This window comes from Chenopodium album, chromosome 20, assembly GCF_948465745.1.
Source record: "Chenopodium album chromosome 20, dcCheAlbu1.1, whole genome shotgun sequence".
In the NCBI taxonomy this organism is placed as follows: domain Eukaryota; kingdom Viridiplantae; phylum Streptophyta; class Magnoliopsida; order Caryophyllales; family Amaranthaceae; genus Chenopodium; species Chenopodium album.
In genome coordinates this window covers 6228038-6246155 of record NC_137853.1, presented here as the reverse complement: position 1 = coordinate 6246155, position 18118 = coordinate 6228038, and the positions used below count along the sequence as shown (strand labels likewise).

At 33.0% G+C, this 18118-nt stretch overlaps 2 protein-coding genes and 1 non-coding gene across 3 annotated transcripts; 2 read left to right on the top strand and 1 right to left on the bottom strand.

The window, feature by feature from the left end:
• Positions 1-1089: 1089 nt before the first annotated feature.
• TRNAL-CAA (transfer RNA leucine (anticodon CAA)) lies at positions 1090-1173 on the top strand. Its single transcript has one exon. It is a non-coding gene; the product is annotated as a tRNA-Leu (tRNA).
• A 4692-nt stretch (positions 1174-5865) lies between these two features.
• On the top strand, positions 5866-8678 carry LOC145599497 (uncharacterized). Its single transcript, XM_081655865.1, has 3 exons — positions 5866-6191; positions 7592-7837; positions 8225-8678. Exons 1-3 carry the CDS (start codon positions 5879-5881, stop codon positions 8470-8472), a joined length of 807 nt encoding a protein of 268 aa, XP_081511991.1. The 5' UTR covers positions 5866-5878; the 3' UTR covers positions 8473-8678.
• A 1187-nt stretch (positions 8679-9865) lies between these two features.
• Positions 9866-17653, bottom strand: LOC145596486 (uncharacterized). Its single transcript, XM_081652654.1, has 4 exons — positions 17095-17653; positions 16769-16921; positions 11459-11530; positions 9866-10606 (listed from the first exon to the last, which is right to left on the bottom strand). Exons 1-4 carry the CDS (start codon positions 17242-17244, stop codon positions 9938-9940), a joined length of 1044 nt encoding a protein of 347 aa, XP_081508780.1. The 5' UTR covers positions 17245-17653; the 3' UTR covers positions 9866-9937.
• Between the last annotated feature and the right edge of the window lie 465 nt (positions 17654-18118).

Here is an 18118-nt window from a genome sequence, read left to right as displayed (position 1 = left end):
AGTACGAGTAAAATGTGTGCATAGATAGCATAGTACGAGTAGAGTAGATGAGCATATCAAAAGTGCATATCTCTGGCTTAACTCCATGCGATACGTCTTGCTTTTCGTAATGGTACATTCAATAGCGGCGTAGGCTACTAGGCTTCTCAGTAGCCACTAGATATGAAACAAGCAAACTCTTTATAACTCGATGCCGTGCTCCAACGTCAATAAAGGTACCAACAAATCTTAACAACTTATTTCATCTTGAATTTTTATTTTTTAATTTTTACTCTCTTCGAAGAAAGACCCTAGTGAGTCGGCATCTCTCACAATTTTAGCCATAGGCCATCGCTTGAGAATTGAGAGTATAGGGGGAGGTTAGGGAATCCCTTTACTCCCAAGCATTTCGTAATTGGTGGGGCTCGAACTCGTGATCTCAAAATCATAAAGTGAGTTCCCCACCAACTTCACCAAGCTTTACTTGGTTATAGTTCTACTCATATTAGGTTTCATACTTTTACATGATCAATATAAACATTAAAGAATAGTATAGCAAGCTTATCCATTTCTAATGATAAAAGACTTAAATTTTCATTGAAATACAAATAATACTCTTACTTCTTAGTATATTTAAAACAATTTGAAGACTAAATTGTTATTTATTTTTATTTTAATTTTTCGAAAATTTTGGAATCTTGTGTCAAAAACTTAAGTATAATTATAACAAGATGCAGGAAATTGATTTTGGCACACCCTTATGTGAGAAAAACATAGAAAACTGTGCTCTCACATAGGGGTGTGCCAAAATCAATTAAGGATGTGCCAAAATCATTTCCCCAAGATGCATATTGGTTGTATAATGTTGTTTGAAATATATACGATCACTCATTAGTCATTACATATAGTTCGTGTATGATGGGTCCCGCCTAATAGTTAATCTTCAAGGAAGGGTTGACAATAATGACCGAAGCAACACAGTGGTGGCCTCGTGGGGGATTGGCTATTGGGGATGGATGTAGGCAATGTTTATTTAAATATTTTAATAAAGAGCATAAAATCATTTAAGTTAACAGTTATATTACAGATTTAGTGAAAGGTAACGTCAATGTCAGGATGGCCGAGTGGTCTAAGGCGCCAGACTCAAGTTCTGGTCCTCTAACGAGGGCGTGGGTTCAAATCCCACTTCTGACATTTTTCTTTTCATTTTTTAAAATTAATTTACTGTAAATAAAATGACAATATTGTAAATTTATATTCGTAATTACTCCTACAAAAAAAAAAAAAATAAAAAAAAAAATAACCTCGTAATTACTGTGATATATACATTGCCAATTACAGTGCTTACCAATTTGGTCAATTGCTCAAGGAACAACCCATAGTTTTAATTTTTCCTATACATAGACTGATCTTATGAAGAGCCAAAAAGATCCAATCAAGTCCAATTAAGCCTCAATAAACCACATTGACTCAACCTAATCCAACAACTAAGGGCTTATATATATATAACAGAATATGTTCCACATGTCACCTTTTTCAAGTTCGACATGTCAGCAATGCTTATAATAAGATTTGAACTCAAGACCAACAAATCTTAAGTTAAGAGTCTTACCATCTAAGCCATTTATAAATTGTGTTTTTTAATCCAACAAAATAATAGTTAACTTAGATAAGTTAAGTTGTGTCTTATTATACTATTTGTTTCCATTATGTAATGATTAAGTTTGACAACTAAAAAATGTTTATAGCAAGACTTAAACTCAAAACCAATAAGTCTTACTATCTAAATAATCGAATTTGATTAGCAAATTGAACAAGTACAAAAGGCGTTTCTAAACACATTTAGGTGCTACGTGGCGCTCTCCTCAAGGCGTTCTTAATAAGTTTAGGTGCCACATGACATTCTCCTCATTTAATCCAATTTTTACTCCATATTTAAAAAGATTTGAACCCACAACCTCAAGTTTAAACTCCAACGTCTTAGCCATTAAGCTATTACCATATTACATGACATTCAATAAAAATTAAATATTAATAAAGATTTTTATCATGGAAATAATGCTGTAACTCGGGGCATCGCCCCGGCCTAACACTAATTTCTATTAAATAGTTGATTAAAATAATTATTTTCATGTTAATTAAACGAGGTAGGTTGAATTTATTTTCTCTCGCAATATTTTCCTTGTTAAAGTTTAAATTTTTTTGCTACAAACTTGCCTAATCAGTGTTTAAGTAATCAAAGAAATTAGGCAGCAGATTTTAATTTCCAAATTTCCCTTGAGGTGCCTGCTGATGCCATATTAATAATGTGATTGATACAGCTACAAGTATACACTTATTTATTTATTTATGGAAAACTTTTGTATACACCCGGTTTTCAGTAATTTACTGTACATCGGGTGCACTTTTGTCAAATTTAGTGTCACTTTTGTCAAATTTGGTGTCACTTTTGTCAAATTTATCAATGAAGCATAAATAACTCTTATATATGTTGAGTAACTTTTGTGCGTTTTAGTGTAACTTTTGTGTATTTTATTGTCACTTTATAACGGATGTTCAGTAATTTACTGAACATCCGTTTTATTTAAAAGTTTGTGTTTAGTTATTTATTTATTTATTTGCAAGTACAATTAAACAATTTCAAGAGATTATACAAGATATATTGTTTAAAATATTCTCATTACTATCTCTCAAAAAAAAAAATATTCTCATTACTAAAATAATAGTGTAAATTATTAACATATGTTCATTGGATCATAGGTACGCACAAGTTAAGAAAACCAATATAGAGTATATAAATTAAATTAAAGGAAGGAATCATAAGTGATTTGAGGTCCAATACTGCAACAAATCACATAGAATTATATTATACCATATTAATATAACTCAAAGTTCAAATCAAGGTTCGTGTATATTTACCTATATAAGCTTAAGACCCTTAAGTATATTTAGGTTACTAGTCTGCAAATTAAATTAAACTAAATTTTTACCATTAAGAAAGTCAAAAAGTGTTTGTTTATATCCCCATTATCATCCATGGCTGCTAAAGGGTTTCTTCCTTTATTCTTCATACTGTCATTGTTTTTGCTCCCTAATGGTAATTACTTATAATTTTGTTGCGGCATCTAAGAAATTATTGATAATTTAGATAGATAAAATCATCCATAATCATACACATGTGTAATAATTTATAATATCATACTTTTTTTTTAATTACTTTGAGCTAATTTAAATTAAATATATAAAACTTTTTCTTACACATTCTTTCTTATATTATTAATTATATTATTTTCCTGGTGCAGTTTTTTCATCCAATAACATAGATGTGAAGTACAGTGATTTACGGTGTGGCGTATTTCCATTTACAGTGGAAGGCTGTACGGATGCAAAATGTTGTGATACTTGTATGTCTAACTATGGTAATTATGACGATGGTGGTTGCATGAATGAAGTGTTATGTTGTTGTGACTTCATTCATGGCGGTAATAATACAATATATTAATAGCTTTAACGCTTGAATAATTTCATTATGCTTGGCATAACAATATTATGTACTCCTTCCTCGTCAAAAAAATAAATAAATTATGTACTCCTTATAAATAGTGCGTTTGTAAGTAATTCCATTTATTGTTTTCAAAAAAAAAAAAGTAATTCCATTTATTTGATTGATCGTTTCAATTCCTAGGTATTGTTTAAAGGTGCATGTTTAATTAACTTTAAATTCGGGATGTCATAGCATCCATTGTTGTTCATCCTGCTTCCATCTAATCAAACATAATGGTTTTCCATGTTAACATCGGAGCATATTGATGTAGTGACGAAATTACGGCTCTTTAAGGATCTATATTATCGATTGTTTGGAAATCCTAAGTGCAATCTTGTTATAACATTAAGAAAAATGATTTCATTAATAAAATAAAGTCAAACAACACTTACAAATAAACCTACAAAATCTAAAAACAAAATTACATAACAACTTAAAACTAATTACACTATAGATTTGAATCATTTGATCAACAACTGCCTTAATAAAAAACTTATCTGAAGATATAATACAATATGCAGTTAACAATAATTCGGCTTGAGATCCACTACACTAATGCAAAGATTATAAAACCCTAAATCTTCGATCATTGTCAAACGAACTAACATAGATACTAAATAAATTTTTTGGGGATCTTACCACTGGCAAATACACCGGTGAAATCCTATCGAGTTAACCTTATTTAATTAATTAACCATGCCCATGACCTTATATATAGCCCCAAAACATTTTGTTACACAAAGCACACACAAGTTGATAAACACATCAAATCCATCATTTACTTTTCACATGGGAGAATTTTCCTACTCTTAAATCCATACCATTGAAGACTACATATAATAACTACAATAGAGGAACGAGGAGATGGAGGGATGGTTAGTCTCCAAAAAATATAACAACTACAATAGTGATCTTGTTTAGCAATTACAAGTATAACATTTTGTAGTTCATATGAGATCGTTGAGACTGTGTTTAGCAACTATAACATATGAACTTACTAGGTTAGATCCCGTGTCATGCACGGTTTTTCAATCTTTGTTACAGAGTATCAATTAAAAATCTACTAGTCTATTTTACCCCAAATTAAGCCACTTAAAATAATTTTTTTTAAATCTTTTTTGGATACATATTATATTGCTTTCTTCTATTTTGAACCTTGGTGACGTTCTTTTTTTTCAAATATGATAATTTTCATTCACCAACTATGTTAAGTTGAAAGATATATATTCATGATTTTTTTTTACTATAAATAAATCATTATACATTAAAAAGTAATTACTAACAAAGGAATGTATTTATACAAAGATATGGTTAGGTATTTAAGTTTATAAATATAATATTCTACGATTTTTTTTCCTAAAATTTGGAAGTAAATATTTTGCATATATGTTCTATCAATTTTTTTTAAAATATACTATGGACACACTAGAAGATGACACGTGTCATTGCTGGTGTGTCTTTTAGTATATAGTTATTGATTGATTGATTGATTGATTGATTGATGAAATATTACAATTCATAACTTCATATAGATATCTCTATATTTCCTAATTTCCACGATAGAGAGATCTTTTTTTAGCAACTATAATATTTTACAATATGCAAATATAACAACTACAATTGAGAAAATTGTTTCCATAACAATTTAACAACTATGATATGAAGATCTCTAAATGCTAAATATTTTACATTTTACACTCTTATATTAGTTATAAGTCCATAACAACTACTTCCTCTGTTCTTTTATACTTGACCTGTTTCTTTTATCACGCTTGCCAATGCAAAACTTTAACGATCAATAACTTTAATTTTCCACAAGTAAAAATTATAAAAGTTATATTTATGATAGTAATTATTGAAACGAATTCAAAAAGATCTTACATGAATATGTTTATCCTTATATATTATTCACAAAAGAAGGTCAAAGGAGGAATGATGAATAGTGTAAAAGTCAAAGCGGGTCAAGTAAAAAAGAACGGAGGAAGTAAAATATAGAGATCTTTATATTTCCACAATTAATAATAATAAAAGATTGTCAAAAGTTGATAAAATAAGTAAGTGTGTCAACTATTCTGAAACAGAGGGAATATATATAGTTAAAAATAAATCAGTCATAAATTAGGAATTCAAGGAAATATATCGATTTTTTTTTCAAAGTTCGCTCACTAGACCCATATGGGTTGACCTCGACCTAGTCAAATTAGCCATGGGTTTGCACAGGGGCTTAAAGTGACAAAAGTTGGGCCAAAGACTCATACATAGCCATATTATTATTATAGGTCAGTACATATTACATAGACATACTAATACATTACAAGTTTTGGAAGTTGAAAGGTTTTGAAAGAAAGAGTAAAAATGGGGGCAACATCAGCAGAATCAGGCGCATCTATCAAGACAGAAGAAGAAGAAAGCAATATTATAACCCTTAGAGTGAAGTGGGTTGATGATGAAGAAGACAAGGAGAAAGAGGGAAAATTTGGGGATATTCACTTCAAAATTGAGAATGATATTGCACTAAGATGGTTGATGATTCGTTACTGTGATAAAATTGGTGTTGATTTCCACACTACTCGTTTCGAATTCAAAGGTGCTAAATTGCGAGGAACTGATACCCCTCTTCAACTTTCCATGCTTTCTTCTGACCTCATTTATGCTTATCATTTTCTATGTAAGTTTCTTCTTTCCCTTTTTTTTATTTTTTTATTTTTTATTTATATGTAATTTTAGTTAATTATGCATCTAATGTTTTCTTGGGTTTTCATAAATTTGTTGTTAGTTTTGATTTATTGGATGAATTGAAAGGAAGAGAAGAGATGAAAACAGAACACAGAACACTTGAAAGGGTATCTGTATATAAATATAAATTGAATTATACTCTCTATGTGTGTTAGTACTTTAGTAATTTCTAATATATAAGGGTATCTGTATATTGTTTTTTGAATAATTTTGTGTTAAAATTTGAAAAATTCTAACTTTAACCCTAGAATTCTAAAATTTTAATGCTCCTTTGGTAAGAGATAATTGGTGGTGATATGAATAAATCTTTTGAGTTAATTTGCTGGAAAAGTCTCATTCCATTGTCTTTGGTTATTTAGCATTCTTATTTTTTTACAATTTTTATTATCATTCATTAACACTTGAAAGGGCGGTAATGGGAGGAAATGGAAATTTTGGAAGAAATTCACATGGTTGAAGCCCTTGAAGGCTGTGTTGCGTTCCATGACATTGACATCATATTTTTTTGCGAAAGTATAAATTAATTCTCATTATCACCATTTTTGCGAGAGTATAAAAAACTTAAATTCGAGGTCTTAGAAAAAAAAAAATAAATAAATAAAAAATTTCTCAAAAAAAAAATTCGAGGTCTTAGTAGTGGTTTATCAGGATATATTGTATCGTTTTGTCAATTTTCTTTATTTTCAATTTCTTTAACCTCTCCTCTATTGCCCCTTATTAGAAAATCTACTTTTCTATCTAATAGGAGCTTACAAATGCATGGCATTATGACTTGAAAGACTATTAATGTCGGTATAATGGTATAAGTTTGGGTCGAAATTATACCTTTGGTGCATATACCTCTTGCATATTTGCAATTTGAGTAGTTAGTCAGCAACTAGGAAAGGCAATGTTTTATATTTGGAGAGGATTATGGAGACAATTTAAAGTTGAATAGGGGAGAAAAGTTATTGTTTAATGATACTTTAGAGTTTAGATAGGATCATAAGAGTACTATTAACTTATTGTCACTGGTTCCAGTTCTTCAACCTTATATTTCCTCCTGCACATACTATATATAGCATTACATACTACATAGTACAAGAGCCATAATTATCCAAGACATAATTTCCAGTAACATACTCTCCCCACTAGCTTGTTGAGGAGTGATAGGAATCAGCCAAAAAAAAAGGAACTGGAAAAGCTGAGATTGAGCTTCCACTTTCGTGAGGCTTAATAGCTACGGAGTATATGATTTCCTCTATTTGTGTATTATGCTAAACTGTTCTTCCGTGTGCCGTTACCTTGATTCTCTTGTATTTATCTGGCTCCTCCAAATTGTTGGGATTTCAGGTGGTCAGGAACGATGTGCTGAACATTATGTAACTCTGTGCATTCGTGTGCCCAAGGAGAGAGACACATTTATTAGAGTGAGATGTGCTGCACCATTACTGCCTCAGCTTATGCGTAACTTCTCTGATGATGTTGGTTCCTTGTGTTTTGTTTATGATTGGTGTCGGTTGACTGGGGATGTCACGGCTGATGATCATGAATTGGAGGATGGAGACATTATTGATGCCTTTGATTTTGATAAGAGCAGTAAGTTTCATCTTTTGTTTAAGTCAATAATGTAGCTTCAGTACTCATCTTGTTGTGTAGTTATGCATAACTTCATCATCATGCTTGTTTCTTTCAGACACAGTGTCTGTGTGAGTATCTAATATCCGTGCCCTTCTGTAGTATCTGTTCAAGTTTTGGAGTTCAAAATTTGTCTGCTGGTAAACAGCCAATGTGTATATAATGTATATATACTTGGATCAGACTTATTTCGGGCAAACATGGTTAGTAGCACTGTTTATTTCTGGGATTTCAGTTTGCAGTCCTTTGCACTTGCCATGTACTTATTAACAAGAGCCTCAAACTCTTTACATATTGTGATGACAGTTGTTGTAACTATTTTTGTTTTTTGTTTTCTACAACCTTCAGGTTCCTCCTTAAGTATATATGAACCACCATGTATTTCTCTTAAAGTGGTGAATCCGAATCACAGAGACTACGTCTTCAGAGTGAGACAAACTTCTCTATTGTCCAAGGTGTTCAATAGATACCGTAAGCTTTTATCAGTGCAAAATGAAGCTACTTTCATGTATAAGGGGCGCAGACTCATGGGTTCAAAGACAGTAGAGGAAGAACGGCTGAAGGATGGTGATGAAATTGAAGCCCTAATAGAGTGATTCCCTTTGTTGGGAGAACCTTAGTTGTTTTTGCTCTTGTATCACATACTTGCATCTCATAAGTCAAGTATTGTTTGCTAAGTTAGAATTGTGATCTATTGCACTATGATTATGCTATTTATGTCGATGAATTGAATTAGAGTATGAACGTATTGATTTAAAACTGTAACGTTGTACCCGTAGTTCTCTTTGACAATATTGACTGGTAAGGCTCCACTATTCATCAAATCAAGCTTATGGGAAGGAAGCTTGACAATTGATGTTTATAAAGAAGGAAATTGTGGAACTGATTGGTTTGTAAACAACGTAACTTAAATCATTGTTGGCGAAATTGGATATTGATTGTAATGACAGTAGTGAATTACATTCAATTAAAACATTTTGACATTCCCCTCATGAGAAGGGATTTCTAACGTTTTTCATATTTTTCTTACTTAAAAATAAAATAAACATGTGACAAGTTAGGATTGACCCTAGATAAGAAGGAATCCTAATTTAATTTCACCTTTTACTTTTTAAAAATTGTATACGAAGTATAATTTAGCACAATAATACGTAGTTTTATATGGAGTGTAAATAGAACTTTAGTAGGTGATAGAGTAAAACTGAAATCTTGGTGGTTATGATAAAATGAGAGTTGTATAATTAAGCATATCTTCAAATTATTACACTCTTCTTCCCTTACATGAACAAACAAGTTGCTGAAAACAGTTGGTCTGATTAACTGTTAGTTAAAAAAAATGTTCTTTTTGTGAGGTTAAATTGGATATGGACATATTGACAGTACAAATTGGAGGATCGAGGATAGTCTGTGCATCAAACATGAGATGTTCAACCAACATACAGGGATGGATGAACTCGAAGGACCCTATACACTCTATAGAATTACAATACCGAATTATACTCCTTACTTCATAGTCCATACTTTCTTTAGGTTTAAGACTAGATAACAGAGTAACAGACTCATCAAATTTGTGGAAACTTTTCCATATATCATACCGAATCGGATCCTTTTAGGAGCTTACAAGTTACAACTCATCACCTTCAAGATCAAAGGGAATGAAACACAGGCATACACCCTCTGAACAGATTTCAATCAGAAACTGTTTACGGCCGTATACTAAGGTTGGTAATTGAGTAAATTACCTGATCGGAAGCCATGCTAGCAGTCCAATGATGGGTTAGGAGAGGTCGAATCTACAACCTCTAGGTTGCAAAGTGAGAGCTCTACCATTAAGCTCTCACTAGGTTAGGACTGCAAATATAAAAATTTATACATTAAGGACACCAACTTCATTAATGCTAGCGAGTTTCGTAATTCAATTAAAATCCAATACATTAATCTATGCGATGATTTTGCTTGAATGGAACACCAAACGGTTGAGCAACTTTGTAGACCGTAATGCTTCAATTGAAGCATTGCCAATGAATTATTGGTTTATATATCAGGTGAAGTTGTAAGGTATTACTTCATTAGATCTAAGAATACAAATGCATTCCAGAGACTGTGCAACAACATGGAGGGCATAAGATTCCTCGTTCGAGCAAAGAGAGCACCCATGACAACCCCCAGAAAAATAAGCGGAAGCATCCTCTGTACATTGAAATGTGCTAGAGCAAAGACAACTGAGCTTACCAGAATAGAGCACCATACAGGCATGTACTTTGTCAAGGAGGGTAGAAGGAAACCCCGGAAGACTATCTCCTCCCAAATGGGAGCACACACAGAAACAACCACAACATACAATCCCATTGCAACTGGATCCCGTGCTAAGATAGACTGCTCAACGCTTGACAGAGTGCCAGGTGTTGATGGCAATAAAGGAAGTATGTCAAGATTGAATTGAGAGAGACGATTAACCAGGGGAAACATGAGACATCCAAGGGCAACATCAAAATGCCAGTTCCCTTTCAGGCTGAATTTAAACCATCCTGGAGGAAGTGGACGAAAACGTGACAGGCATCGATGAAGGATGGCAATCCCTGCTAGGCCTTCTGTCACATCGGTCAAAAGACTGTAAAATGCTTGTCCCCTATATGTCAAAGACTCTTTACTGAAGCCAGCTATGTGTGCTGCAAATGGCATCATCCAAGAACCCACAAACCAAAATGAGGCAATCCATAATAACATAACCTGGATAAACAGAGAAGATAGTCCAATGAGCTTTTTGCATGTGATCACATAATTTCAGAGTTGCTAAGACTGAGGGGATGAACCTTGCAAAGTTTACAAAATAAGTTTTGCCAATCATGATTGACACATTAGTAATCAATAAAATGTCAACAAATAGAATGTATAACAGTTTAGTGTTTGGACACGTAACAACATATAGAGATGGCTGCTCCTACAGGTATTAAAGAACAAGATGCTGCTGTGACTTCTGGTAAAAGTTTGGTTTTTGTATTGAATATCTGAGTTAGTTCTGCTAATAGTTCGGTTTTATTATGAAATTTAGTTGAGAGCACATGCAGGTGATGCAAGATTAGAGGCAGGCAATGAAGACAAGCAAGGTTCAATTAGAGATGCAGGTCTTTGACAATATATCATGGAAAAGTCTCATTTGCTATACGACGTAACCATATGAGCAAATTCTGTTGTGCCTTTTCTCCACAACTCTATAATGTAATCAACATAATGCGAAATGTTTGGTCTAAACTGTGATAAAGTGTATACATTGTGTAAAAATGAAGCTGAAACCACAGACTGCAGAGGACCTTTCTTTCTGTAAGATATGGCAAAGATTGCTAAACTGGATTAAATGCTAAAATGGAAGCCAATAGGTCCCCAGAGCTGGCATAGCTGTGTCAAAATTTCAGCAGCACATCAACTGGAACACCGAACCCAGCCCTCCTTCAACCAATTCTCCTCCACCCAAAATGCATAAACACAAAACAGCAGCATCTTTGGTTTCTAGGTAAGATATATTATTTCAAATGAACTAACTTGGAAGCATAAATAATGATATATTATTTGAAATGAACTTACTTGCAATATGGTTTCTCCTGTCCATGGTACATTCCAGCGGTCACCAATTGCTCTAAACACGGAAGCAGCAGCCTGAAGCATTTTAAGCCATTTATAGGATTTTAATCACCTTGGAAGAATAGAAAAATATTACATTTTCACATAATCCTGATTTCATATTGCATACTAAGTAAAAAGTGAGTCAACTCGGAAGTAAACTTTATATACTTGCTCCGTTTTTGTGAAACTAAACATTTCTCTTTTCAACTTTGCCAATGCATATTTCACCATTGAGAAGAATCTAAAAAAACCCACATGACTATATTTTTTTACTCCGTATTAAATATAAATCACCCCAAAAATAGAGAAAGTAAAGCTACCTCTATTCTTTTATATATATATATATATATATATATTTTTTTTTATATCTTCTTTCATTTGCTTAATTTCTTTAACTTAATAGTAAAGAAAATAGTCAATTTTATCCCTCCTTGCCCACCACATGGTCCACGTTATATTGTATTTCGTATCATAATATTAATGTCTCTAAACAATTCTCTCGTTCTTACTGAAAAAGTCAAAAGCATGTATTCAAGTATCGATCCTCTCGTCCGCAGGGACTACTCATGACGTTGCCTTGAAAATGTCATCAAAAATAAAAGTTCTAGCTTCCAGGTCAAAATGGCAACATGCCAAAGCAAGACAGTTTGCAACTTTGAACAGCTCTAGGGAATTCAGCCGAGGTAGAGATCAATAATGTACCGCTTCAGCCACTAAGTTATCCATCCCTCACATCTAAAGAGCATTTATGTCTTTAAAAGGCACAGTTCCATAGAGTTTTTCTAGGGATAAAGGTTCTCGGCACTAACTATAGTTATTTCCTAGATAAACAACAATTGAAGATAGTACAACCACTCAAAAAATTAAAAAAATTACCAAGTTAATTCCAACAAACTACTATAAATGTGTTTCATAACATAAATGTAGCACAGAAGTTGAAGTATCCATATAATTATAGATACCCAAATTTTAGTTTTTTTTTGGGGGCGGGGATCAATTATGGTCTGTTCATTTAGCTTCATAACTTCAAAACTAACAGAAAAACTGTGGTTATTTAACAAAATAAATACAGTATGCAATAACAAGCAAATTCTAACTGTATTTTCACGGTAAGTTTTTTTTCCTCTCTCTCTCTCTCTCTCTCTCTCTCTCTTTTGCAATCTTATCTATGACCTAATAAAAATTTTCCATAAGTTTTGTTTTCAAAGATAATTGTGAATTATGTCATTTACTTCATTGCAGCTTATATCTATGACTTCTCATGCAATTAAGCATCCACCCCAACATACATTTATGACACTTTCATTGTCAGAACATGATCTATCTAACAGATCAACATCCAGGACAAACAACAAATCTATAACATTTCCTTTACCTTTAGAGACATAATGTGACCACAAAATATCCCAGACTTTAACTAGCAATATACTCCCACCGTCCACAATATATCTTTCTGACACTTAAAAAGGGAACTTAACATCGTCAAACGATGTGATATGCTCCCCCATTGTGGATGAAGGACCAATATCTTGATCAATACCTAAAATCTCATAATGAGTGACCCCAAACACCTGAATACTCACTTCCCTATTGACAAATCTCACAGTATCTTGATTTGTATCAATTTCTATACCAAATTAGCACTTATTCCACTTTTCTTAGACTCATAATTAATATTTCAAGTTTCACCTCTGATTTCCATAGCTCTACTTGTCTTTAATACCTACGCTATGATCACCCACTAAAATAATTTATCTGCAAACAACATACACCTAACACCTCATTTGTTATAGTGCTAACAATCTAGTGTAGCTCATTGATAACCAATGAAAAGATGAAAGACCTGCAACCTGTAACCCAATCATAATTAATCTCATGTCCCAACCTATGCTACACAAACTTAGGTAGGAGGCTACCGTACAGATATGGAGCCAAGAGTGATACATCAATCCCAAAATTTCATGATGAGGACTCTGTTTGAGTTTTGGACAATATTATCACTTTTTTTTTAAGAAAAATATTAATAGTATTTTTCCATTTTCTGTTTGGACTTTGTTTGAGTTTTTCTCTTATGTGTGGCTCTCTCAGTCTCTATCTTTTTCCTCCCTTTTTTTTTACAGCCAGGGAGAGAGAATAAGTAGGAAAGGGAATCAAGTAAACTAAAAGTACTTCAGCTCCTTCTCCCTTCCTCCCTTTCTCTCTTTCATATGGTGCAGCTGTATCGGAGTACCTTACATTGTCAATATATTAGTGAGATACACTCTCTTTGCCAGCATCCACCAAAGTAGTTCCTTTCGTTCCTTATTAAAAGGTTTCTAAATATGGATAATCATGTGTAAACTTTTCATTATACGTTGATGCTCCCTAATTCCCTATAGGAAAGATTCAATCTAAAGTTGACCTTTGGGGTATAAACCTAAAGTAATTCCTTCAAAACCTTCACCACTTCATAGGTACATGCTATATCACTCTTTCATACAACCTTTTAGTATACCTCATTGGTTTCTCTCTCAATGCACATATCCTTTGTTATTATAAATTGACATTCAAATGACCTGCCCCTATTACTCAAACGGCCAAACCTTAAGTGAATCAACAAAATATCAACATCTTCACACTTTAATGGCAATCTAATCTAACCGAGTGAGTTCTATACTTTTGTCACCTTTAGTGTTTACTCCACTTCTATTCATTGACCTCTCTGCATTTTATGAGCATAGTGAGATCTCTTGCATTGTAATTTGACCCTTATGAAAATGTTCACTGATCCTAAGTTCCTAACATCTTTACTCTTAATTCACTTACTAAACAAAGATCTCAGGACTTCAATTCCTATTCTCACACCATCTTGTTAGTATTGCTTTCTCCATCCTTCAAGTACTAATTAATCATACAGGCGCTGCCGCTGCCTTTGCTATTGCATCCTTGTACACAATATTCTCTTCTAATCTCACGGTTCATTTTACCATGTTGTACCAACGTCAATGAAAATTCTTGGATTCTTAAAAAAATTTCCTTCATATATTACTAATGCTACCCTTCAACTTGATCAAGTGGACATACTAATACCTCTAGAGGTTAATCTTTCTTTCAAACAAATTAGTGGACTGCCTTATAATCTCCAAACCTAATTGTATGCTCGAGTTCCCATCCTCCTTGATCTTACTTTGATGTGTACCTTAAGAACCAGCAACTTTTCAGTTTTCACAAGACAGAATTTTACAGCCACTGCATTTATGGCCTTCCACCCTGAAAACTTATTTGGCTTGCATTTACTCCATTTCCAAATTCACCAGTTGTGCCTTGCACCTTCCAAATCACTACCTCCACTCACATCTGTTTCCACTGCCCCTCCTCAATATATAATTGCCCACTATCTCCAATTACATTTACATTTATCTTCATCCTTGCCACATAAGTGCACTTTCTTAAACATTGCACCTAAAAGAAATAGATACATAGTATTTGGAGACAGTATATTCATTTAAATATTGCAGAAAGAGACTCAGGTCCATCCAAAAAAGCCTAAAAAATGTGATCCATGTATAACTTGACAAAATGGTGGCTAAGGTTTGAAATTTAACTAGTTCATCTAGGTTCAATGATCCCTTCATTGCTAAGTAGAAATACGTAAGCATCTATGCAATTAAATGATTAAGCAAATCTGTGATGTAAAGACAAGACAATTTGGCCTTTGTTCTACTTAGCGATACAATCATAGTTCTCAATCCAGTCTTAGCCTAAAATTTATGCTCAGATTAATCCACTCATATAGCTACAACCCAGTTAGATCACATACTTTCTTTTTACCTAAATAAAGGGAAAATGTAAGGCATAAATATACTAGCAATGTTACACCTATACAGAAAATAATTTGGTTCCAAAAGGGTTTGAACCAGCCAGGAGTTTGTTACATTTCGGCTGACTATACCTAGTATTATATTGCATGCAATTATGCAAATGGAAAAAAGAAATTTGAAGTATTTAAACAGGGAACAAGGAAAAATTATGAATAAAGTCATAAACAGGGCTTGATCTGGGACATACAATACATTAAACAAGTTTTATGCTTCAAATCCCTCAATCAAGTTAATACATTCTGCCTCTTTGAAAGAAAAGAAGATGGATCAAAAACTCACTAGCATGATGAATATAAAACTTCTACCTCTGGCATTCACGAAGAAGCAGTAGACAATCAAGTGCTATGAAATGATTATCCATGAAAGAAATCTCTGGTATAATGTCAATCAGGAAATGCAGAAGTACAAAAGTGAAACTATACTAAATGATTTCTGTCTAGAACTCAGAGTTTTTAGGTATGTTTATATGTCATTAAGTTATAGACAAAGAAGATATACAAGTTAGCTTAGGTTCTTATTTAACAAGTTTACAAAAAGTCCCTTTGAAATATAGAGATATATTCTAAAGATTCAATCACCTGTCATTAACAATTCAATGTGAAGGTTTTTGGTTGATATTCAATGTGGTTAAAGAAAACATAGTCTTGTATGTAATGGCTCTTTAAGTAGCTGCTAGCCTCATGTACAATACCAAATATATACGTAATGGGAGAATGTTGGATCTAATTAGTGGAGAGATTTAGGTTCATATAGGTACATGTTGTGCAGCCACTAGTACAAGGCTTTGATGCTTAAAAACTCTCATCTAGGTCAAGATTTTTATCTCAGATACTTGGAAAATTGAGGAAATTGACGGCAAGCCCTGATTTCCGACAACTTAATATTATTCCTCTATATAAATCTATAACTTTCTAGTATTTTTCTAACAATCTCTTTAGTTATGTCACTTGTGTGATGGAAAAAGATCACGTCTATAGCTAACATCAACTGACAGAGGCCAACAGCAAACTCGGCTTAGAGTGTGTGTTCGAATTCCTCTATTCTAGCTGCAATTCTTGGGAGCGGACATATTCACTACGGTAAACCCTCACCTTTTAAAAGCTCATTAACCAACCTCAGGAGTTTTGAACGAAAGCTTTGTCATTGGATTGATGCAAACCACAAATAAATTCAAGGGAGGCCAATGACAAAGTGCACTCTTAAAGCTCTAGATGAAGATTAATTGCCATAACACGTCTATAGCCTATATAAAAGTAACTATTTTCCAAGACAATCATTTCATTCTATTACAGTTCGACATGAAAACTACATCTTGCACAGCTCGTGAGGTCGATACCAATTACGATGTCATAAACTTAAACAGATGCATCAATTCACTAAACATTTGCAGATAAATTGAGCTCATAATTACCTCTCGAAAACCCGACCTCCAATCCTTTTTAAGAGCTGTCTGAAAATCGAGCTTCGGCTTTACCAATTCCTCAGCTAAAATATCTTCAACCACCTCAGGTTTCAAGTTCTCAGCTGGAAACTCCTCTTGCCTAAAGCAACAAATCTTCCATCTCTACAATAATCCCAAAACACAAACAAACAAAATCAATTACTTCAAATTCCTAACCCAGCTACAACTAATTGCATAAAAAATAAAACCCCAAATCACATAATCACTGCAATTTCAACACAAAGTGAACTTTTTACAAATTAAATTGAAAGAACAAGCATTATATAATAACTTACAGATTTTGAAGCGCTAAATTGAGAATCGGTTGCGCGATAACTACGATTAAGTAACGATAAGCTAACAGGACGATTAGGAACCCTAATTCTAGTTAATGGAGGTAAAGTTAGGGGACGATGAGAGATACAATAAGAAGAGGAGCTCAACATTGAAGTGAGAATTTAGGGTTTTCTCCGCGTCTTCTCGTCGATTATACCAAACCTATGCATTTGGGGAAAATTACAGATGAATCAAAAACCCTAATTCCCCAAATTCAAACAGCCACAAGCATCAATCAGAAAAATATAAACCCTAATTGTTGAATTCAATGTTTCCCAGTGCTAGAAATGAGACAAAAAATTTCGATTTTGAGAATTTTTTTGGGGATTTTGGATTGGAAAGAATCGAGGAAGCTTCAAGTGCACACGAGTTTTCTTAGAAAGGAAAGGCTTGAATTTTATCATACCAAGATTACCAACCACTCAATTCATTTGTGCTTCCAATTAGCTTACATTAGCTACACTTCAAGATTTTGCCACTACCATAGGACTTGTACTCTTGTACATGTTGTGTGCTTCATGGGCAGATCGAGTAGCGGATTTTGTTATACGTATCATTTATAATAATAAACATAAATGTGAATAATTAAGTACAATTGTACGTATGTATTTTATGAAGAGTAGTGGAGTTTGTTGCACCTATCGTTTATAATAATGAAGATAGATATGAATAATTAAGTACTAGTATCATATGTTACCTTTAAAATGAAAAAATTCTTAAATTTGATTCTTTCTTAATCTTCCTTAAAAATCATTTACTAAGTTCAATATAGTACATTATTGTTGAAGATCTCCTTTTTAAAAAAATAGGGAATGTTTGGTTATTGTTGTTAGTTGTTACTTGTTATCGATTTACTTGATTGATGTAAAGCCTAATGTAGTTAAAACTATCTACCATAACATTTCACATCAACCCATTTCTCTATGTTCGATGGGTAGTAATTAAACTTAGTTGTTAGCTATAGATATCAAATACTTATTCAAA

Bases quoted from the DNA above. Each gene is read 5' to 3' on its own strand.
- LOC145596486 (XM_081652654.1), bottom strand. From the start codon at position 17,244: ATGTTGAGCTCCTCTTCTTATTGTATCTCTCATCGTCCCCTAACTTTA. The intron at 11,531-16,768 runs GTAATTATGAGC...AAAATGCTTCAG, and splicing joins GGAGGTCGGGTTTTCGAGAG to GCTGCTGCTTCCGTGTTTAG. The intron at 10,607-11,458 runs GTAAGTTCATTT...CTGTTTATCCAG, and splicing joins CAGGAGAAACCATATTGCAA to GTTATGTTATTATGGATTGC.
- LOC145599497 (XM_081655865.1), top strand. From the start codon at position 5,879: ATGGGGGCAACATCAGCAGAATCAGGCGCATCTATCAAGACAGAAGAA. The intron at 6,192-7,591 runs GTAAGTTTCTTC...TTGGGATTTCAG, and splicing joins TTATGCTTATCATTTTCTAT to GTGGTCAGGAACGATGTGCT. The intron at 7,838-8,224 runs GTAAGTTTCATC...TACAACCTTCAG, and splicing joins CTTTGATTTTGATAAGAGCA to GTTCCTCCTTAAGTATATAT.